This window comes from Phalangium opilio, unplaced genomic scaffold, assembly GCF_054372755.1.
Source record: "Phalangium opilio isolate 3A_F unplaced genomic scaffold, DU_Popi_V2 ptg000209l_1, whole genome shotgun sequence".
In the NCBI taxonomy this organism is placed as follows: Eukaryota; Metazoa; Arthropoda; class Arachnida; order Opiliones; family Phalangiidae; genus Phalangium; species Phalangium opilio.
Window position 1 is genome coordinate 4,784,092 of NW_028324217.1, and position 23,107 is coordinate 4,807,198.

Here is a 23,107-nt window from a genome sequence, read left to right on the forward strand (position 1 = left end):
GGTCAAAAAAATGATTATAAGTCCAGCGATTGTTTTTTTCGTTCCACCCCTAGTATCGAAACTTTAAGCTATACTTACTGAACCACCCCCCACGTAAGCCTTGCGAGCCCAATTTAAATTTAACAAGTCCCTGTTTAACTCGGGAATTATTAAATTTAAACTAAAGCCCGCTGTGGAGCCCCCCAAAACCAGGAAACTTCGTCCTTAGTATGGGATTTCCAATGATAGTCCACTAGATGAATGAAGTCGACTCGTGAGAATGTTCCTGCACAAGAAAAATTCTCATTATTATTTGTAAAAAAATGGCACATGCGTAACTTCAAATTAATTACCTTAATATGAAAATCCACTGGAGTAGTCTCGCCTGAAGTAACGCAAAATGTTTCGGCATAAAACAAATGACTATTATTGGCATAAATGGCAAATGCATAACATTAAACTAAATACCTTAATAGAGGTGTTCAGAGGGAAGGAAAAATAATACCACAAAAAGCTAAGCCTTGCCTTGCCTTAACCCCGCTTAAAATGGTGATTATTTTTAAAGGACAAAGCGTACATGCAACCTTCTACCTTAGACATAAATCAGAAATTTATTTCGATCCTACAAAAGTCCCTCAACGAGTTGACAAGCGCTTTTTCCTCTAAAAATCTTTATAATTAAAACAGTAAACTAGATACCTTAATACCGAAAAGGGAATCTCACACTTAAAATCCTGATTAGGTTCATTATTCTTAAAAGGGAGGACTAGGACCAGTCTCACCTATTCCATAATTAAGCATTTTATTTATGTCCTGGCGCAAAAAAATCCCTAAAATGAACAGGACACAAGCACTTCCCTTCTAAAAATAAATAGAATACTAAATAATAAACTTAATAGCCAAATAATTACGTAGGGTAATATATTTATAATAATGTTTAATTAATGCTACGCACTAAGTCGCTAAAATGTTTCACAAGCGGTCTAAATAGATTTCCTAATGAGATTCCCTTTCAACGGATAAAATCAAAGGGCAGACCTGAATTAAGAATGGAATTGTCCTTAGTCATTGACCTAATTAGTATTATTATTAATATGATTTAATTATTGTTACGCTCTAGGTTCCTAAAATGCTTCACACGCGGTCTAAATTGTTTTCGTAAGGAGATTCAGTTTCAACGGGTAAAATCAAAGTGTAGACCTGAATTGAGCATGGAATTGTACTGGGTTTAATATTGCAAGCCATTTTGCCAATAATAGTAATTCATTCTAGAATCCAACATAAGTTGCTCCTTTGGAAATGGATGACAGCTAAAATGAAGTAAAATCTATTCAATTCAAACATTGTAATACAATTTAAAATTATTATCATTTTAAATGGCACAAGTATTTTAAAATAACATAAATTTCACTTTCAAATAAATAATTAAACATAACTAGGAAAATTAATATTAATACGGTTTAGTGTAAATCTTGAAATATTCATCAATTATGGGAATAAATAATAATTTTGAATTGCTTTTAGATCGACTAAAAAGACTGAATAGTAAAACCAGGAATAAATTCAGGCTACAATTAACTAGAAAGTTTAGCTAAGACGATTCAAAAATGTAATAAGATTAATTTCAAATATTTAGATTAAGTATGACATAAATGTTAATCATGAATACTGTGCCATTGCTTTTCATAAAAGCTAAAAATTAACGATTTGAAAGATTCCAATCTAATCTAAATCCCCAAACTTAACTTCTAAATTATTTCCAAGAAGCCATTTAGATATGGCTAAACTACACAAATAGTGCTGTTACGGTGAAAACAAACGGACCTGACACCCACATTTACACCAATAGATTACGTTTAAGTGTCATCTAAGCTTGATCGAAAACCAGCGATAACTCGCTTAAAAGGTTCAAGAATTGCCTCCATAGTTTGGTAACCAAAATATAATATCAACTAAGGCTTAAATTTCTGCAAAGGTCGTAATTAATAAACAAAGTCTATCAAACTCGCTAAAACCTTCCAAGGTAAAGTACTGAACTTTGCAACTCGTACCAATCCTAGATGCTTCAGTGCGAACGGTTCTCTTGTGGGGTAAATTAGCAATAAATTAAGTTCATTGAAAATATTCATATCGATCTTTCAAAAATTTCCTTACTGTGACATTTTCTGAGTGGCTTAAAATGACACAGCAATATCTCGCAATAAGTTTTAAATAAATTCAGTAAACTAAAAAGAAGGGTCAGCTTACAATAAACTTCCGCAAATTAACAATTGCATTATTAACCTATCAACAAATTTCGACAAATTTAAGATTTCTACAGGGGCTCACGCATTTGAGCCGCAAACTATTAATCTGAAACGTCAATCTGAACGTTTTCCATTAAATATTTGCAGAACAGAAAATTTACACCCAGCTTAGAGAAACTAACCTTACATTTGCCAAAATGAGGCCAAGATTAAAGCAATAATTAAAGCCAAAGTTTAACACTAAAATACCGCAACATCCAATACTGCCTAGATAATTTCACTACGTTTACACTCCAAGATATTAATTTTCACGCTTGATTAATAAACTTGTAACCCCTATACTCTTGATTTTAACAAAATTTAGAGTTGAAAGTTTATAACTTGAAACATAGTACTTACTAAAAATTAAGGCTAGGCCTTCGCCACACTAAGCCTAACCTCGTTGACCCACTTTTCGAATCCAGGGTTTAGCTTGATTTGCGCAGATTTTCATAGCCCATTTTAGATTAAAATTAATATACAAACACTTTCACTTAAAATACGATGAAAAATTATAATAAAAACCTTAATTAATTACCAAATACGGGTTATTTTAGCCAGCGTTACGCACAGTCGTGAAACCTCCAACCGTCCTTAAGCTGACGTGTCATAATTCTGACGGCCCACTCGATCACGCACTCATCGCGAGCACATTGCGTGCGTGAGCGAGAAATGAGTGTGCTATGGCTGCAGTGTTGCGCGGCTATGCCAACATAGAGCAGTATTCTATGAGTCACAAGTATATTTAAGACAATTTAATGAATCTTTTGTTTCTATTCCATTAAAACTACTCCACGGAAATATTTTTTGCCACAATGGAGCAAACTTTCAGTGTAGAGCAATATTGCATGAGTCGTAAACACGAAACTTCTCCATGGAAACGACAACGTAAAGTATGTTATTTCCGAAACATGGGGATAATTTAAAATTGTGTATATCTCGACTCCCTCAAGGTGAAATCTTTTAAATTTTACACTAATTTATTTAATTGTATTTTATTTTAAAATGAAAAATGCTAATTGTAAACGGCCATCTTTTCCCGCCCAAAACCGTTGACGTTTCAATTGGAATTTCCCATGGAGAAGTTTTATTGTAGTGACAATGATAGATCCTTTGAAATTGAATTAAAAGCCTTCTTGTCACCTTTAATACTGCTCCAATGTCGAAAGCAATATTTACGTCGAGTGGTTTTAGTGGAGTGAAAAAAGAAGTTCCATTAAATAGCCTTAAATATATTAGTGACTCTGCTATATGGCGGCACAATGCAGCACCTGCAAATAGACAAGGCCATAGCCCACTCGATCCGAAAATCTGCTAAAACGTAGAAACACATTCACAATGCTTAACCTTAGTAATACAATTAATTGCAATGCTTAAACTTACTATCATAATCCCCATCCTTTTTAAATACACGAACGAAAAATATTTTGTCATTTATATTTTTATTTATCACTAAATATTTGGCTATGTATATAGGCATATTTTAGAAAGTAATTCAAACTACGCAAGTTCACTAATAAAGTATTTATTTTCAACAAGATCCTCCAAGTAAAAATTGGTAATCGTTTCCAGATTGAAGCTTACTATTCTCCGAACAATAAGTGGATATTTCCTCCGATTTTTTCCTGAAATTAGTTTAAAAAAATATGCATAAATACTAAAGACATTATCAGACATCGAGACGGCAGCGATAACGTTTAGTGTAAAGGCGAGGGAACTATTTATCGCGAATGTGATTCGGTTTAGTAACCTTGCTCCAAATATAGTGAGGTTGGGAAGAATCATGTTACAATTACCCCACTTTGTGGTACTTACAATATTTTCAGCCTGTCCATGGCCACAGCTTTGATATTTTTAAGTGATAACTCATCTCGCACTCTCCAATTAAGTCTAACGATGTTTTCGAAGGAACCGGATTTTGTGAACGTTACGGAAATGGACTTCAAAATTCCAAGGTCTTTACTCGATATAGCCAGGAACCGATAATCAGTGCTTGCTTCAAACAATTGATTTCTAATGTGGGAACGGAAAGCAGATGTGTTAAAACTTTACTTGTTGATTCAGAACAATTGTACATTAAAATACCCGGAGGTCAGTTGAACAGATTCCTTTTCTCCATTTTCACCTTCAAGAGTAGCGTTCACTCCACCAAAACTGACAGTTTTAATGAAAATGTTAATTCCCCTGCCACGACTGGAATCATCTTTTGGTGTACTCAGAGTGATTTGATAGTGATATTCTAATTTAAAAATAAACATTAAGCATTTAGCAAAAACCTTTAGAAGAGACACGGGAATCTTTAGCTCTCCGACATTGATGACGCTTTGTTCTTTGATGAAGCCAATTAACTAACCCCACATAACTAAATATCAAAGGGCACCCACAAGAATTCCACGTGTCCCTTTTATGTTTTTCCTGGTATTACCAGAAGTTAATGACTTCTATCCTGGGAAGTATAAGATCCCGAACGTATTCGAAACTATATTGTTACAAAATCTATACGTCACTCTTCATATTTTAGTTAGAAGCCTGAATTGCGCTCCAGTAGGCCTAATAATAAACTAACTCGACCTGTCATTTGAATTAACAAATAACAGAAGATCCACGAACAGCGTTAGTATTATACTTCCCAGGACAAAAGTCATTAACTTACATGGTTTAACTTACTTTTATAAGGTTCCTCTTCACTGGTTTTCAAAAACAACTTGACTCCTCCTTCGGGCGTTGTGATTGGTTTAAGCGATTCACCTTCCAATCCAATGACTCCGCATAGTTCTCCGTCTCGTCCGCAAGTACCGCATTGTCCGTCGTTGAATTTATCTTCATTCTTGCAAGGAAATCCAATTTCCTTAGCGTCATTCTTCAAGGTGTCCAGGAACAAGTAGTACGCCCTGCGGTGACGACAAGCAACTTCGTCTCCGGCTTAATGAATAGATGGAATCAAATTAAGTTCACGAGTAAATATTAGATAGATTTATTAATAAAAAATACCAGTGTCTAATCCTTTAACAACTAGATCAATTGTTATGACTTTGAACTTTTCAGGATCACTCTGAGGACATCCTGGTTGATCGTGTCCTCCATTGGGATAGAAATCGATGTGACCCATGGTCTGAGACGTTCCGAAACCTTTTGCGATGAAAAATTCAATTACTGACTTATAAAACATATTTTTGTGAGGTAGGGTCAATGCTCACACTACGATTTCCCAGAGTTAAATGCAAGCAAGGTAAAACATGCAGTGTATCTATTTAAGCCATGTCAAAATATGTTTGAAACTTGGAAATTATTGACAAGAAATATACGTAAGCAATCAAGGAACCATTTAAAAACACGCTTGTGCATTCATTATAATTAAGAACCTCTTACTAAGTTGAAGTAAGGTCTTGGCATCGGTGTGAACTGCATCAACGAATTTGGCATCAGAAGGATCCAGTCTCACCTTCGTACCCATTCCCTCGAACATTGGTCCAGCTGGATCAAGAGCTAAAGCAAATAGAAAATACCTCTAATCAAGCAATTTTCCTATAATAATTACGTAATTTGATAACCAACCTGTGATCCTTCGTATTTGTCCCTGAAGTCTTTGACCAGCATAACCGGCAGTATGGGCACCCAAACTGAAACCAATGATGTGAAAACGATCTAAATTTGCACTGACTTGACTCTAATTAAATACACAATGTCATTATAATAGTTTTCGGTGTATGAAAGAACCCATGGCCATGACGTACCACTAGTTTTTCTATCAAAAACCCAACTTCGGCACCAACAACTCTAGTATTGGTGGCAGCTAGAGTATATGGAAGTCCAGATCCACCATTCCAGTCCACGGTGATAATGTTAGCACTAATCCTTTTCAGAACCTCATCCTTTACATCCTGGAGAGATTACAGATAATAATAATATCAAACAAAGTGTGCTCCAAAATGGTGGTAGGATCGAAGTACAGTGGGGTGATTCTATGGGTGGTTTTGAGTCAAAAATGTTCTTTGACATATTCCCCTTAGAGACACTCTAAACAAGTTATGATTATGGTGTTTTACGGATAACCCCTTAATAAGATTAGCCTCGTCTATTAGTTTCATACTTAGATCATAAGTTCATAAGTTATGTTCCATAAGTTACTGATAGCTGTCATGAAGTGACGTAGGTTATAGATTCTCGTAAAGTGACGCGTGGTGATGCGCTGTCAAAAGGCGAAGTACGGACTAAATGGATGATGAACAACAAAAATGAGTGTAGTACTTCAATTCTCGCTTGTCGTTCTCGAACTAGCTCGAGCTATAAGTCTCTAGCATTACGACGAATAGGTAGCGTCATACTTATGAAATATCTTATGTTAAATTTAAGGGGCCATCCATCATGGAAAAAAGTCATGGAATATTTACCGTCATCCAAGCGCTTTCGCCTTCTCTGAAACCGTGAATGATGATCTTGGTCTCATCTTCGGCGTTAAATGGTGTTGAGGTAAAGTTATAATTTGGATCAGAGTTGTTCAGATAAATTGGCGTTGTTGGGTTGCTTTTCGTGTAGAGACGAAATGTAGTGTTGATTTTTTCTCGATCACTTGGGAGTAAGGCGAACGGACGATAAATGGGATGGTAAAAGTCCCCGACGTAATCGAAGCATCCAAGATCAGGGATACATTTATCTATGTCAACTGCAATTAAAATAAATGGATTTATAATTCATATACTCTTCTCAATTGTTAGGGGTTGAATAGAGTCTACTGTGTGACCACGTTGATGTGTCAAAACGGAACATTAAGTTATTTGGACAACAAAAACGTTACAAATGGCTTGAAACAATAAGTAGTTTGCTGGAGGACTGGTAACTATGAAGCCCTATCTATAATATTTGTTGTCCACATACCAGATGTTCCGTTTTAATCAGTCGATACAGCGACCCCCTTTTTTTGAAAATGCTATATTGTACTTAGGACCAAATAATATTGACAAGTTTATGATTTACAACTTGTATTACTAAATATCTTACCAACTGCATCTCCTAAAGAGATGTAAAACAATACAAGCAAAATTAGACGCATTGTTAAAGTGATGCTTTTAATTTAAAATGAAATTACGAAGTGAGTTAAATCACAAAACTCACTTTTCTTTTACCTAAATGTGATATCAAATAAAAATGAAAAATGGAGGAAGTGAAAAATTAAATATCGGTTCTAATCTTATTTTACAATGTTTCCTTCCTGCGTTATTGAAATTTTCGATTTGATTTAAAACGGAAGTACATTTAATATAATAATTGATTATTTTTTCTTATTTTTCTAAACTTAATAAATTGCTTTATCTCTGTTATAACATGACCTTTAATATGAATATTTAAAAGATTTGCTAAAGGGAGTGCAAATACGAATACGTTATGATATTTACGTGGTAAATGAAATCGAGAAAATATAAATGATTTATTATGTTCAAAGACTATTTGATTGATTGTGAGATATATATACTACAATTGTGTTTTTTATGGAATTCATTCAAACACCTGTAACGAAACTGACATTTTTTGACATTTTATCAAAAAAGGGTAAAAATACATTTATCCATTGTTGTTTTTATTCTTTGTGTTCGAGGAATCGAATGATTTTGTTTGTCTTGAAAGGAAACGTTCACAAAACAAAACCTTATACCTTTAAAGAACGGCCTTTTTCTAAATATAAAAGGAACAAGACGACCCAAGGGCTGGGCTCGTAATAGTAGCCACATTGTACAGAAAATTAGAGTGAATAGCCCCTCGATGCGCTACTATTAACTGTGCTGAAATGATTACCCGTAATTCCAACTTCAATCATTCTACTTTTGTTCTAATTATGTTACTGCGACACAAACGGAAAACGTAAGTGAGTAGCCCCACGATGCGAAGCCTTTAATAACACTAAAAATATTATAACCCGTAACAAATGCTTAACCCTTAAAAGACGTACAGAATAGTTTCAGTGAATAGCCTCTCGATGCTCTCTCTTTTATTTTCTTAAATGATTACAATAATTGTAATATTATGACTCAAACAGAGAACTTGAGTAAGTAGCACCACGATGCGCAACCTTTAATTGTGGTAATTGTCTCTCTCGCTATCGAGCAAAGTTAAACCACAATTCACAATGCGAACCTCACTAGTACAACTAAATCTAAACTTACTATTATAATTCTCATAAATCCTGTTTAAATTAACACCTTATTTCTTGCAACCACCCTAAAATAAGGCCTTACTTCTTGAACCCACTGTAAAATAATATCTTATTTCTTCAACCCACATCAATGCACCTTGGTTTACTTATCCAACGAGCAATTGCGACTTAGACCTCGATGGAGAACTATGAGTCATATTCGGGCAACTAACAAAATAATGTTACGTTACTTATGGACAAACATTCAAAGTTTAGTGGGCTTCTTATTATAAGAGTATTACTAGAGAAGTTTCTTTAATTGTGCTGCGAATTAATTTCTGCAAAAATTGAAAATATTTCAACTTACAAATCGCGTTTCCGTATGGCAACCAAACGCAAAGCAAACCGAAGAGCAATTGGATTTCCATCGTACACTTTTCAAGGTACCTAAAGGGCAACTCAATCTTTACACTTTCGCAGTTATTTATTTATAGGAATCTATGAACAAAACAAAGTCGATCGAAATCTGGAATTTAATGATGGATTAAGATGAAACTGCGATTGATAAATTGAGCAACCTGGTTACGTGCTACTCCGTTAGATCTGAAAAACAACTCAACTTTTTTAGACAAAGGGACTGACGTTAATGTCAGTTACGTCGACGTGTTTACTTAAAAGCTGTGTAGTAAGGTTTTTAATATGAACGGTAAAGGTTTAGCGAAAATGTCATTAAAAACCTGTCGTAGTTGAAATAAATCAACGCCACTACGCATTCATAGCGTAAAAAAACATAATAAAACAGCAAAATGAAGGACAGTTTCGATTTAAAACTGACCTTGGACGTGTTGCTATTTAAAATTAAAATAAAGTTTTTGGATCGAAAATTCACGATTTCGAATTACCAAACCAAAAATAATCTAAAATTTTGAAACCTTTCCAAGTTTTTCTTAAGTATTACATCGATTCTTTTATTGAGGTTGTTAACTAGTTAAAGAAGTGAATAATTGCAATATTCCATATCTACAAACCATGTCAAAATTTGAGGAAAAATTCTACGACTAAGAACATGTCAACAAGTTATGTGGGCGGAAACTCTACATTAACGGGAATTTGTGTAGAGACATGAATATATATATTCAAAATGCATCAAACGTTTACGAAAATGGTGCGAAATAATTCAACAACTAATTTATGTTGTCCTAGATATTGACCTATACCTAAATAAATAGTTCTTCTATTTGGTATCCCTAAGAAGCCATAGATCCCACGCTAATATCTGATTGAAGGTAAGGGGAAGGGCTTAATTCCCTCTCCTCCTTCCTCGCGTTTCATTGGTCATTCACGTCGACTATAGAACTACTTGTTCAGAGAGAACATGTTTACATTCGGGTCCGGCGCTCATAGGTCGATAGCTACGTCAATGTCACCTGGCTTTTAAGTTCAAGTACATTTGCGTGACGTCAGAAGAGACAGTTACTACTCCTCGTCCACTTCAGTTCAAGTAGCAAGGCCCGGAAAATGGCAAGGTCAAGATACCAAGTAGAAGAATTCTATATATTCCTGACCTATACCATAAAATGCGTTTAGGTTCTTTGGCCGGACACTTAACATTAACCTGTACAATATATAAACATAAACGAACAATTTGAAAGGTCAAATTTAGGCATTGTTGATTTCTCTCCGTGAAATTAAGGAATTGTCTATGGAGATCATGGTTACTCTCCAAAGTCATAAACTTCTGAAATTTCTTCCACCGCGTTTATAAATTCTTAGAGAAAAACATCAGATGGAGTCTTTATACTAAAATTCACTACGATAGACGAGAGTGAACCATATGACGTGATAAACTATAGCGAGTGACATGCCAACGATATAGAAGAGCATGAATAGATAAAGTTTTATCAGTGGCAAAGGTGTAAGTTCGGGTAGATCTCGAAATAAGCATCGCTCGCCATAAAATGTTGTATGATCAAGTAAGACTTCGATTAAATTAGTTTCGGCAATTTGAGAAGCCCTGCAATGTTCAAAAGTAGATATTAAGGTCAAATTAACACTAAATAGAGGCAAATGGAAATAGAGTAAGGCACTAAGGTTGTGTACTACGATGTTTAATAGAGCAATCATAACGTTGACTTTTGAGTCATTTGGGGCGTTGAAATATCTCAAGATTTCTTAGTGCAGAACTAGAAAATGTAATTCGATTTGCCCGCTTACTAGCACTTCGAAGCAACATGAATCAAACGTACGCTTTCTTTACGAAACTATTTGTCTTTGCATGGCACTACCACTCTACTTACACAAACTTAACAATTCGCCTCAATTCTTCATCAATGTCTTTCCTGGTAAAGAGCGTCAATGTGTCGGAATTTCCTAGTTTTTGTTTTGATAAAATAGGAGGATTGTCTTGAAAATGTTTGCAATAATGATTAATCGAGTACATAAATAATAGCTTTAGAGTCGGAAATGCTATTTTTCCCAGTTTTAGACCTTCGATCATACGGTCATAATCAACGTCGACTAGTTCAACTACAGATTTGTCTTTCAACAGTTTATTCCATAGCCTCATTTTCATTGGATCCGAAGAAGTCTGGAATAATATTACATTTTATTTGGATAAAATAATATTTTAATTTTGGCTCACACGTTTCGCCATTAAAACATAATATTTTGATATATTTACTTCTCTAATACATACTTTTAAATCATCATGCAGTGGCAAGCTTTCAACCAAGAGCAGTTTAACTTCAGGGTAGTCGAGAAAGTCTTCCAATTTTTCATAGAATATTAAAGACTCCGCTTTTGCAAATCTTGCCAAAATACATCCCATGAATGAAGCGGATATGCAGAAACAACCCAACATCCAAACCGCAATCAGAATACGCTGGTGTAGAAATTGATGCCTTTTCCCCAAAGCAACGTCTAAAAACATCATAAATCGTACTGAGTACAGACAAGTGAATATTAACTTCATTTTCGACTAGTTAAATTTCTAACCTTGCCTGACTAACACTCTCATTGTGAAAAGTATCATTGAACAAAATGATTTCGGTTTAGGCTCTTTATTACGTCGGTTTATGAAGACAAAGCTATTTGTAAATATCGAAAACAATAGAACAGTAAAGAAAGACAGAAGTATTGCTAGCCAAACCTGTACACAAAAATTAAAATATTAAATTTGCATTTGGGTTTCACGGTGTTATGAATGTGCTTGAAAAAGTGTTGACTTAATCACATTTGAATCGAATGTAGTAAGTGAAGATAAATGATCATGAATAGAAGTGATGGGTTTTCCTGACACAATAAACCAATCATCGTACGTTAAGACAGAAGTGTAGTCTAAATAACGATGCGTCTCTATAGTTAATGGCATCGGACAAACACTGAATTGACTCTCCTGAAATAAGGCAATACACTAAACATCGACAACAATTAGTTCCAAACAAGCGCTGACTTACATTTCGAAGCATCGAGCCAATCATTCCTGTTCCATTATTTTCAGACAAAACGTTACCAAAATCATACACACCCAAAACATGAAATTTAACACTCCAATCGAAAAAAAAATAAAAAATTAAATGCATTATTTTTCTTTGGTTAAAATAACATGGCATATACCTGTTGTTTAATTTTGCCAATATTTCCTGGTAAATAAGCTTAAAAGGACCTATGAAACCATCTTCACTTGCCTCGAAAAGACCAGGGCTCTTTATAAAATATTATATAATTAAACTTTTCGACTAAACCGAAAATGTCAACCTCTGAAACCTATTTTATTTGTTCTGAGGATTGCCGAATAAGCAAGAGTTTGCAATTGTCAACTTGGAAATTATAACATTTGGACTGCGTGATTTTTGAATGTATACTTGCCTTAGCATTTCATAGAACAGTAGTTCCCGAAATTGTAACCGCGATTTCAAATAAAACAGCGGCGTTGTTCAAACTGCTGTTTTTCGAAATAGTAGTGTTTACCTTGAGTTTAGAATAATTCCTAAACCTACAGTAGTACATCCAGATCATCATACGCTAACCTTAGCTGATGTAAAACCATTAGGGTTCAAATAACCAAAGCTAACCTGACTTACGTACGACTATTGGACTCATATAAACAAACCAAAATAAATCTAAACTGATCAAATTATATTGGGGTTAAAATAACAAAAAAGATCTGATCTAACAATATTGGGGTTCAAAAATCAAAACCTAAACTAACCTAACCTAAGACTATTTTGGTACAAACGTGACTTACCTCACTTGACCTAGTACTACTTCAGTTCAAAAAACCAAAGCTACACCATCATAAACGACTATAAGAGCGCTTCCCGAATTTCATTAGTAGTTAAACGAAAAAATGCTTTTACTATACATTCATTTATCAAGTTCGCTTAACATTCCATTAATAATTTGTAATTTGTATAGTGCTATGAAAATTATGATTACTCTAAAGTCATTATAAAAAAATACATCTTACATATGTTGCTGTGGCGGTGACCGACATCTCGCTTACCACCAGTGGATAGGATTAAAATTTAGCCCAATTACGTCCTTCGTAAAAGAATATGTATGACTTTGCCTTAAAATCAATAACAACGCGTGAATTGATTATCCTGGAGCGAAAAACAAAATTAAGTTTCTTACTTTAACTAAACCTTCACGGTTTATTTTAAAACAGAATTTAACGAGCTATTCTTTTATTTTAATACAGTTTTCTATTTTCTCAGATAATTTTTAATCAAGCGATTTAAACAAGAAACAAAGGCGCTGTGTTGAAATAAGAATTAGGTGCAAAGACTTAAAAATGAGATAATAAATTTCTTTTGTATTTCGGACTTCTGTCATTATATACATGTATATATATATACCATAGTCCATTAATTACTCTTTTACCACGATTAATTTCTTAGATAAATTTTAAGATTTAATATAAAGTGATACAAATATAGAGCTCACAAGTGTCGCGGCAGCGGTAACCGGCTTCTCACATACCCAAAATCCAATTTCTGTTATATTTCCATCCAAAGTAATTTGGCAATTATCTAAAATCAATAACAACGCGTACAGGCTGTTGTCTTGCGCAGTGATGAATGCCCACTTTTCCCGGAGTAAATAATGCTTGCGTGTTTCTTACGTGTGGTTAACTGAGTTTTCACGATTTTTGTGTATAAAACAAGGATATTCAGTAATTTTTCTTATTATGTGGATGAACCTTGTATCAGGGAGGAGGGACTTGAATGGGAGTAATTATAAGAACAGAATTGGTTCGCTTCGTGGCTAAACTCGTCTCTCTCCGGCGTTAGGTCAGTCACTCGCCGCGGTGTCCGCGCGCATGCGTAAAATTTAAAAACCGGCTTTGAACTGGAAGTGGGAGCGTTGTAACCACCGCCACTCGCGCGTGCGCCTTAGCCGGAATCGAGGGAGAGAGAGATAAAAATTCCTACCCTCCCTTTTTCCCCCCTTCCATTTATATTACTGCTTCTTTAACATTAGACTAACTCTCCCTCTCAAGTGTCTCCTCCCTGCTTGTATCAGCAGGTCCAAGAAGAGTTCTCGAAATAGCAACCGCGAATCTACAAAAACAGCGCTGTTGTTTAAAACTTCTGTTTTAAAAATAGCTGCTGCTATTTTGGGAAATAGTTCTTCCTTGTTTTGTGCGTCTCACTTCGTGAAATGGTTACTCTAAAAAGTCGTACATTTATGACTTTTCTTCTACAGTGTTTATCAGTTGTTAGTCTTTATAGACCTACTAAAATTGACTACGATAGGCAAAAGTGAACCATATGACGTGATAAACTATAGCGAGTGACATGCCAACAATATAGAAGATCATGAATAGATAAAGTTTTATCAGTGGTAAAGGTGTAAGTTCGGGTGGATCTCGATGTATGCATAGCTCGCCGTAAAACGTTGTACGATCAAGTAAAACATTGACCAAATTGGTTTCCGCAATTTGAGAAGCCCTGCAATGTTTGAAATAAATACGTTTACTTCAGAGCCAAATTACGGCTAAATAAGGCAAATGGAAATAAAAAAGAGAGCAAGGCACTAAGGTAGTGTCCACTATGATATTTTCAATGCTTCTCTCCTGCTTCTTTGGTAGACCAATCATGTCTTTGGCTTTTGAGTAATTTTGGGCTGTTAGAATATTTCAGATTTCTTAGTGCAGACCTCGAAAATATAATTCTTCCGTTTGTCCGCACTTGATTTACCATGAAGTGGTTTAGTAAATAATTTTGGTTGTCTCAGAAGCAACACGAATCAAACGTACGCTTTAGTTACGTTTCCATTTGCCTTTGCATGGTACTATCATTCTACTTACACAAAATTAACAATTCGTCTCAGTTTTTCATCGATGTCCTTTCTGGTGAAGAGCGAAAATGTGTCGGTATTCCCAAGTTTTAGTTTTGATAAAATAGGAGGATTCTCTTGAAAAAGTTCGCAAAAATGATTAATCACGGACATAAATAATCGCTTTACAACCGGTAATGCTATTTTTCCCAGTTTTAGATCCTCAAGCACTTCGATAACATCTACATCTACATGTTTAATCGCTGATTTGTCTTTCAACACTTTATTCCACACTCTCTTTTTCACTGGATCCGAAGAAGTCTGGAATAATATTACATTTTTATTTGGATAAAATAATATTTTAATATTGTCTCACACGTTTCGCCGTTAAAACATATTATTTTGACATATTTTCGTATCTAATACATACTTTTAAATCTTTATATAGCGGGTGTAAATCAGACAAACGCAGTTGAACTTCAGGGTAGTCGAGAAAGTCCTCAACTTTTTCGTAGATCATTAAAGATTCGGCCTTTGAAAATCTTGCTAAAATACATCCCATGAATGAAGCGGATATGCAGAAACAACCCAACATCCAAACCACCAGCAAAATACGCTGGTGTAGAAATTGATGCCATTTCCCCAAAGCAACGTCTAAAAACATCATAAATTGTATTGGTTACGTAAAAGTAAATATTAACTTCTTATTCGACTTGTCTGACCTTGTCTGACTAGTACTCTCATTATGAAAAGTAACGTTGAACAAAATGATTTGCGTTTAGACTCTTTTGCACGACAGTTTATGATGAAAAGGTTCTTTGCAAATATCGAAAACACCAGAGCGGTAACGAAAGACAGAAGTATTGCTAGCCAAACCTGTAAACAAAGATTAAAATATTATTTATACAGTTGGGTATCATTTGCTCTCAATACGGTTTTATCATTATGTTCTTGACAAAAGAAGTGTTGTCTTAATCACATTAGAATCGAACGTAGTAATTGAAGATAAATGGTTATGTAATGAAGTGATAGGTTTTCCTGACGCCATAACCCAATCATCGTACGTCAAGACGGTAGTGTAGTCTAAATAACGATGTGTCTCGTCATTTAATGGCATGGGACATAAACTGAACTGGCTCTCCTATAATGGGAAAATTCATTCGATAAACACATGGAAATATTAACTTTCGTACAAGCGTTTAATTGTCTTACATTTCGAAGCAACGAACCAACCATTCCTGTTCCATTATTTTCAGACTAAACGTAACCAAAATCATATATACCCACAGTATGAATTTTAACACTTCAAAGAAAGAAAAAACAAACTTAATACTATTTCTATAAACATCATCAATTAGATCAAAGACAAGTAAAAATAATATTTGCTTTTGATTAAAATAACATGGCAATACATGGTATTTAATTTTGCCTGTATTTCCTGGTAAATAAGATTTATTGGGTCTTCGAAACCAGGCATCTATATAAAATAATATTACAATGGAACGACAAAACCGAAAATGTGAGTTTCGAAAACGTTTTTTGAGTGTTCTGCCGAACGAGAAAGATTTTGCAATTTCACACTTGGAAATTAAAAATATTCAGGCTGTGTGAATTTATATAGTAGTTAAACGCAAGCAGTATTGGTATATCTTTACATTAATCAGAACGGTGTTGTAAAGATCCAGGGATAGATTTAATTTTAGAAGTAGGAATGGAGAACAGAGTAATGTGGGCGCGCGTCAAATTCCTGGACCCCCTTCCACGGGACGGGGGGGGGTATGAAATAAGAGGCGGGTCACAGCGACAGAGGTAAAAAGGAATTACGTTTTTTTCGCCGTCCCCGTCAGCAACGTCATCAAAACGTAGTTTTAGTGAGCCAGCCAATAAGATAATTTAAACTTTTCGTTACGTGTTGGAGGAAGGGGCTCTATACTGGGCTATGAGTCGGACTGAAGTAAATATTAACCGTTCTCCATTACTACTTATAAAATTAAATCTATCCCTGATAGATCCAAGACTACAAAAGCATCAACAAAAATGAGGCTAATCACTTTATATTTAAATTTTTTAATTGAAATTTAAAGACGTGCTTAAAAAAGTGGACTTTGTGCTGATATTATACTTAATAATCATGAAAGAGAGGAACAAGTTGCAGAAAATTATAGATTTATCCCCCGTTTGATTACAACATGTTAGCTTAACATTCCATTAATAACTTGCTATTTCTATTGCACTCTCATAATAAGTAATTTTATAATTTGCTAATAAAAATTAAAGCTTACATTTGTTGCTCCGGCGGTGACCGTCATCTCGCTTAACACCAGCGACTCAGAATAAAATTAAGCCCAATAACGTCCCTCGTAAAAAAAACCTTTTTACCTTAAATCGAAAACAACGACCGAATTACGTGTCTTGCAAATGTTCCATTATTCCGGAGAAAAAAAATAATTAAGTTCCTTATATCAACTTAATCTTCATTTACTTGGAACACGTTTTATCACGCTATTTGAACAAGTACCGGAAGAGGTATGTTTAATTAAGAATTCGGTGCAAATATTTCGAAATGAGTAAATGAAGTTTTGTTCCTATTCCAAGCTTCTGTTTCTTAATTAACATTTATACCGTAATCCATTGAAAGAAAAAGAGAGAAAACCCAATAAAGTGACTCAATACACACTAGAACATGGCAACGATATAGAATATGGCAAATATACTGACATTTTTATCAACTGTAAAGGGACAAGTTGGGTTGTATTTTTTAGCTAACATAATTCACCGCAATGTAACTTGCGAACGATTAAGGCATCGATTGTTTTCGTTTCCACAATTTTTCGTTTCCACAATTTAAAATACCCTAAAATAATGTAAAGCATTTGTCTTGTTTCCATCAATTACAAATGGGAATATTTATAATGTAGGAATATCATCGTCATGAAATCATGACAAGCTCGACCTCCACTTCCTGTTGTGTGTGTCAGTTTGTGATACGGTTACTCTCCAAAGTCATACACTTCTGACTTTCATTCCACCGTGGTTATCACTCAGTTGTTAGAGATAAAAACATCAGATCGAGTCTTAATACTAAAATTCACTACCGATAGGTAAGAGTGCACCGTACGACTTGATAAACTACAGCGAGTGACATGCCAACAATATAGAAGAGCATAAACAGATATAGTTTTATCAGTGGCAAGGGAGTAAGTTCGGGTGGATCTCGAAGTATGCAATGCTCGCCGTAAAACGTTGTACGATCAAGTAAAGCATCGATTAAATTAGCTTCGGCAATTTGAGAAGCCCTGCAATGTTTGAAAAGTAATTTGATTATATTAGAGTAAAATTACTTTATCAAAGGCAAAATGAAATAAAAGATAGTAAGACACTAAGGTGGCGTCCACTGGTGACGTTTACAATGCTTCTCTCTCTCAGTCATTCGGGTCGTTGAAATATCTAAGATTATTTAGTGCAGACCTGGAAAATGTAATTTGGTTGGCCCGCTTACTAACACATGCTTTAGTTAGTGTTTCTCGAATGTTTACCATGAAAGAGGTTAGAAAATATTTTTTCGTTGACTCAAAAGCAACATGAATCAAACGTACGCTATCATCTACTTACACAAAATTAACAATTCGCCTCAGTTCTTCATCGATGTCTTTCCTGGTAAAGAGAGTAAATGTCGCAGAATTTCTAAGTTTTCGTTTTGATAAAATAGGAGGATTGAATTGAAAATGTTCGCAATAATGATTAATGACGGACATAAACAATCGCTTCAGCATCGGAAATGCAAATTTTCCCAGTTTTAGATCTCGAAACAATTTGTTGAAATCTAAATCGGCTATATTAATTACAGATTTGTCTTTCAACACTTTATCCAATAGTCTCATTTTCATTGAATCCGAAGAATTCTGGAATAATATTACATATTATTAGGATAAAATAATATTTTAATATTGGCTCACATCTCGCCATGAAAACATACAATTTTGCCATTTTTTTTGTATCAAAAACATACTTTTAAATCTTCATGCAGTACGGAGCCTTCAACGATAAGCAGTTTAACTTCAGGGTAGTTGAGAAAGTCTTCTAATTTTTCATAGAATATTAAGGACTCCGCCTTGGCAAATCTTGCCAAAATACATCCCATGAATGAAGCGGATATGCAGAAACAACCCAACATCCAAACCGCAATCACAATACGCTGGTGTAGAAATTGATGCCTTTTCCCCAAAGCAACGTCTAAAAACATCATGAAACGTACTGAGTACACGCAACTAAATAATAACTTCATTTAGAAACACTAACCTTGCCTGATTAACACTCTCATTATGAAAAATAATGTTGAGCAAAATGATTTCCGTTTAGGCTCTTTATTACCCTGGTTGATGAAGACAAATCTCTTTGCAAATATCGAAAACAGTAGAACCGTAACGAAAGACACAAGTAATGCTAGCCACACCTGTAGACAAAATTTAAAATAAAATCATCAGTTCCCGAAATAGCAACCGTGGTTCCAAAAACCAGCTTCGAAAACGTTGTTCGAAACTACTGTTTAAGATCATCTGCCGCGGTTTGGGAAATAGCAGTGCTAATCCTAAAGAATTGAACTATTCTTAGTCCTACTATTTTGGGAACCGTGGTTATGAAGACCGCTATTATGGGAACCGCTTATATGAGGGTTTCCCGTATTATCATTATGTGATTGAGAAAACATAGTAAAGTCTTCATTACTTGAGAGTCGAATGTAGTAAGTGAAGAAAAATTATCCTGAAAAGAAGCGATAGGTTTTCCTGACGCAATAAACCAATCATCATACGATAAGACAGAAGTGTAGTCTAAATACTGATGCGTCTCTTTAGTTAATGGCATCGGACAAACACTGAATTGGCTCTCCTATAATATGGAAATAGATGAACATCGACAACATGTTGTTCCGTACTAGCGCTGTCTTACATTTCGAAGCAAGGAGCCAATCATCCCTGTTCCATTATTTTTAGACAAAACGCTTCCATAATCATATGTACCCACAATATGAAGTTTAAGACTCCAAACGAATAAAAAATAATTAAATATTATTTCAATTAGATCAACGGAAAGTAAAAACAATATTTGCCTGTAGTTAAAATAACATAGCATATACCTCTTGTTTAATTTAGCCAATATCTCCTGGTAAATAATCTTAAAAGGACCTTTTAAACCATCTTCAGCAAACTCAAGAAAACCTGGCATCTTTACAAAATATAATAACAATGTAATTAAGTTTTACGACAAAAATGCTTTTCGATATTGATAATTTCGGTTTAAAGTATTCAGCCGAACGAGGAAGATTTTGCAATTTCAAGCTTGGAAATTCTAGAGGGCCGGTAGGCCCTTCTAGATAAGAACCCACACCCTCCCGTAATGTTAAAGAAATAATTCACAGATTTTAGGCTTAGCGTCCCATAGAAAAAGCATGGGATTTTTGGTGTTCCACTCCATCGAATAACTCAGAAACTACTGCGAATTATAACATAAGGGCTGCGAGAATTTTTATGGTAGTTAAATAAAATGCTAAAAGCTTCTCCTTGATATTAATTTCTCAAGAAATATAGCAATAAGTGGCATAAACTCACAGTTACGTATACCGCGTTACAAGCTCGCTGAACATTCCATTAATAAATTAAAATTTCTATTGCTCTCTGGTAGTAAATAATCTTATAAAGTGATTTGAAAAAATAAAGCTTACCTTTGTTGCTACGGCGGTGACCGACATCTCGCTTACCACCAGCGTATCAGATTAAAAATTTTGCCCAATAACGTCCTTCGTACAAGAAAATGTGGCTTTACTTTAAATCAATAACAACGCCTGAATTATGAGCCTTGCTCAAGGATCCATTATCCCAAAGAAACAAAAGAAAATAAAGATTCTTTTGTCAACTGAAACTCTATTTACTTGGAAAACGTTTTATCACGCTATTTGAATAAGAAACAGAAGCGCTATGTTGAATTAAGAATTCTGTGGTATCGAGAAAACGTTTTTCGGTATTTCAAGCTACTGTTTCTAATTAATATTTACACTGTAATCCATTAAAAGTAAGCGAGAGAAAACCAAATACAGTGACACAATATAGACAATAACATGGTAACAATGTGACAATTGTAAAGGGGCAAGTTGGGGTAGATTTCTTTCGGAACATAATTCGCCGTAATGCACGTTTTTTTATATTTTTGATTCCACAATTTGAAATACTATGAAATTGTGCAAATCATTAGTTTCGTTTCCATAAATTACAAATGTTTCCATGCAAGTTGGAATATCATCGTCACGAGGCCATGACAAGCTCGACCTCGATCGACTTCGTTTTGCATGTCTTTCCGCTTGTGAGAGGGTTATTCTCCAAAGTCATACACTTTTGACTTTCCTCCCGCCATGTTTGTAAATTGTTGGATATAGAAACATCAGATCGATTCTTTGGACTAAAATTCACTACGATAGGCAAGAGTGAACCATATGACGTGATAAACTATTGCGAGTGACATGCCAACAATATACGAGAGCATGAATAGATATAGTTTTATCAGTGGCAAGGGTGAAAGTTCGGGTGGATCTCGAAGTAGGCATAGCTCGCCGTAAAACGTTGTACGATCAAGTAAAACATTGACCAAATTGGTTTCCGCAATTTGAAAAGCCCTGCAATGTTTAAAAGCAGACGTTAGGGTCAAATTACCACTAAATTAAGGCAAATGGAAATAATAGAGAGTAGGGACACTAATGTAATATCTACTATATGGGGTTTACAATGCTTTCTCCAGCTTCTTTGGTAGGCCAAACATAATGTTGACTTATGAGTCATTTGAGGCGTTAAAGTATCTCAGATTTCATATTGCAGAAATGGAAAATGTAATTCGGTTTGCCCGCTTACTAGCATTTGATTTGGTACTCGAGTTTTTCGCTAGTTTATACCATGAAGGGGTTAGTAAATATTTTTTCGTTGACTCAGAAGCAACACGAATCAAACTAACGCTTTCTTTGCGTTCCTATTTGCCTTTGCATAGTTCTACTTACACAAAATTAACAATTCGCCTCAGTTCTTCATCAATGTCTTTCCTGGTAAAAAGTGTGAATGTGTAGGAATTTCCAAGTTTTCGTTTTGATAATATAGGAGGATTGTCTTGAAAAAGTTTGCAACGAAGATTAATTGCGGACATAAATAATATCTTTAGAGCCGGAAATGCTATTTTTCCTAGTTTTAGATCTCCAAACATTTTGTTTTGATTTACATCGCCTGACTTCATTACAGATTTGTCTTTCAACACTTTATCCCTTAGTCTTACTTTCATTGGATCCGAAGAAAACTGAAATAATATTTTATTATCGGCTCGCATCTCGCCATATAAACATACAATTTTGCCATATTTTTGTACGTAAATCATACTTTTAAATCATCATATGGTGGGAAGCCTTCAACCATAAACAGTTTAACTTCAGGGTAGATGAGAAAGTCTTCCAATGTTTCATAGAGTATTAAAGACTCCGCCTTGGCAAATCTTGCCAAAATACATCCCATGAATGAAGCAGTTATGCAAAAACAACCCAACATCCAAACCGCAATCAGAATACGCTGGTGTAGATATTGATGCCTTTTCCCTAAAGCAACGTCTAAAAACATCGTAAATCATAATCGTTACTTAAAAGTAAACAATAACATCACATTCGTTTTGTCTAACCTTGCCTGACTAACAATCTCGTTATGAAAAGTAATGTTGAACAAAATGATATCAGTTTAGACTCTTTCTTACGTTGGTTGATGAAGACAAAGCTCTTTGCAAATATCGAAAACAAGAGAACAGTAATGAAAGACAGAAGTAATGCTAGCCAAACCTGTAGACAAAAATATAGATATTAGTTGTACAGTAGGGATTGTTTTACTCTAAATACGGTACTATCATTGTGTGCTTGAGAAAACACAGTGTTGTCTTAATTACGTTAGAATCGAATGTAGTGAGTGAAGATAAATGATCCTGAAAAGAAGTGATCGGTTTTCCTGAAGCAATAACCCAATCATCATTCGTTAAGACAGTAGTGTAGTCTAAATAACGATGCGTCTCTGTAGTTAATGGCTTTGGACAAACACTGAATTGACTCTCCTAAATAAGGAAATGGAATATATATCGACTACATTTACTTCCAAACAAGCGTTGACTTACATTTCGAAGCAACGAGCCAAACACTCCTGTTCCATTATTTTCAGATATAACTTTACCCAAATCATATGTACCCACAATATGAAGTTTAACACTAAAATCGAAAAAAAAAAGTTATTGGAATTTAATATTATTTCAATTAGATCAATGGCGAGTAAAAACAATACCTGTTGTTTAATTTAGCCCGTATTTCCTCGTATATAATCTTAAAAGAACCATTGAAACCATCTCCACTATGCTCAAGAAAACCAGGCAT

The 23,107-nt window shown here is 34.7% G+C and overlaps 3 protein-coding genes and 1 long non-coding RNA gene across 4 annotated transcripts; all 4 read right to left on the minus strand.

The window, feature by feature from the left end:
* On the minus strand, positions 1-2,878 carry LOC149618567 (uncharacterized). The gene is made up of 4 exons (XR_016375386.1): positions 2,803-2,878; positions 2,625-2,696; positions 333-1,289; positions 1-265 (listed from the first exon to the last, which is right to left on the minus strand). It is a non-coding gene; the product is annotated as an uncharacterized LOC149618567 (long non-coding RNA).
* Positions 2,879-3,795: 917 nt separating this feature from the next.
* LOC149618568 (pancreatic lipase-related protein 2-like) lies at positions 3,796-8,076 on the minus strand. The gene is made up of 10 exons (XM_089854498.1): positions 8,055-8,076; positions 6,656-6,927; positions 5,999-6,145; positions 5,820-5,931; positions 5,634-5,750; positions 5,256-5,393; positions 4,932-5,186; positions 4,350-4,503; positions 4,080-4,277; positions 3,796-3,889 (listed from the first exon to the last, which is right to left on the minus strand). Exons 1-10 carry the CDS (start codon positions 8,074-8,076, stop codon positions 3,796-3,798), a joined length of 1,509 nt encoding a protein of 502 aa, XP_089710624.1.
* Positions 8,077-13,343: 5,267 nt separating this feature from the next.
* Positions 13,344-16,021, minus strand: LOC149618569 (uncharacterized). The gene is made up of 6 exons (XM_089855255.1): positions 15,886-16,021; positions 15,653-15,814; positions 15,396-15,549; positions 15,104-15,327; positions 14,705-14,994; positions 13,344-14,345 (listed from the first exon to the last, which is right to left on the minus strand). The coding sequence occupies exons 1-6, from the start codon at positions 15,907-15,909 to the stop codon at positions 14,132-14,134; spliced, it is 1,068 nt and encodes a 355-aa protein (XP_089711381.1). The 5' UTR covers positions 15,910-16,021; the 3' UTR covers positions 13,344-14,131.
* Positions 16,022-22,076: 6,055 nt separating this feature from the next.
* On the minus strand, positions 22,077-23,107 carry LOC149618570 (putative glutamate receptor). The gene is made up of 5 exons (XM_089854499.1): positions 23,019-23,107; positions 22,855-22,945; positions 22,633-22,794; positions 22,375-22,528; positions 22,077-22,306 (listed from the first exon to the last, which is right to left on the minus strand). Exons 1-5 carry the CDS (start codon positions 23,105-23,107, stop codon positions 22,077-22,079), a joined length of 726 nt encoding a protein of 241 aa, XP_089710625.1.

Bases quoted from the DNA above. Each gene is read 5' to 3' on its own strand.
- LOC149618568 (XM_089854498.1), bottom strand. From the start codon at position 8,076: ATGATTGAAGTTGGAATTACGG. The intron at 5,932-5,998 runs GTACGTCATGGC...GTATTTAATTAG, and splicing joins TTTTGATAGAAAAACTAGTG to AGTCAAGTCAGTGCAAATTT. The intron at 5,751-5,819 runs GTTGGTTATCAA...TATTTGCTTTAG, and splicing joins ACAAATACGAAGGATCACAG to CTCTTGATCCAGCTGGACCA.
- LOC149618569 (XM_089855255.1), bottom strand. From the start codon at position 15,909: ATGGTTGGTTCGTTGCTTCGAAAT. The intron at 15,815-15,885 runs GTAAGACAATTA...TTCCCATTATAG, and splicing joins TTGGTTCGTTGCTTCGAAAT to GAGAGCCAGTTCAGTTTATG. The intron at 14,995-15,103 runs GTATGTATTAGA...ATATTATTCCAG, and splicing joins CGCTATATAAAGATTTAAAA to ACTTCTTCGGATCCAGTGAA.
- LOC149618570 (XM_089854499.1), bottom strand. From the start codon at position 23,107: ATGCCTGGTTTTCTTGAGCATAGTGGAGATGGTTTCAATGGTTCTTTT. The intron at 22,946-23,018 runs GTATTGTTTTTA...TTTCGATTTTAG, and splicing joins CGGGCTAAATTAAACAACAG to TGTTAAACTTCATATTGTGG. The intron at 22,529-22,632 runs GTAATTAAGACA...TTTTGTCTACAG, and splicing joins TCACTACATTCGATTCTAAC to GTTTGGCTAGCATTACTTCT.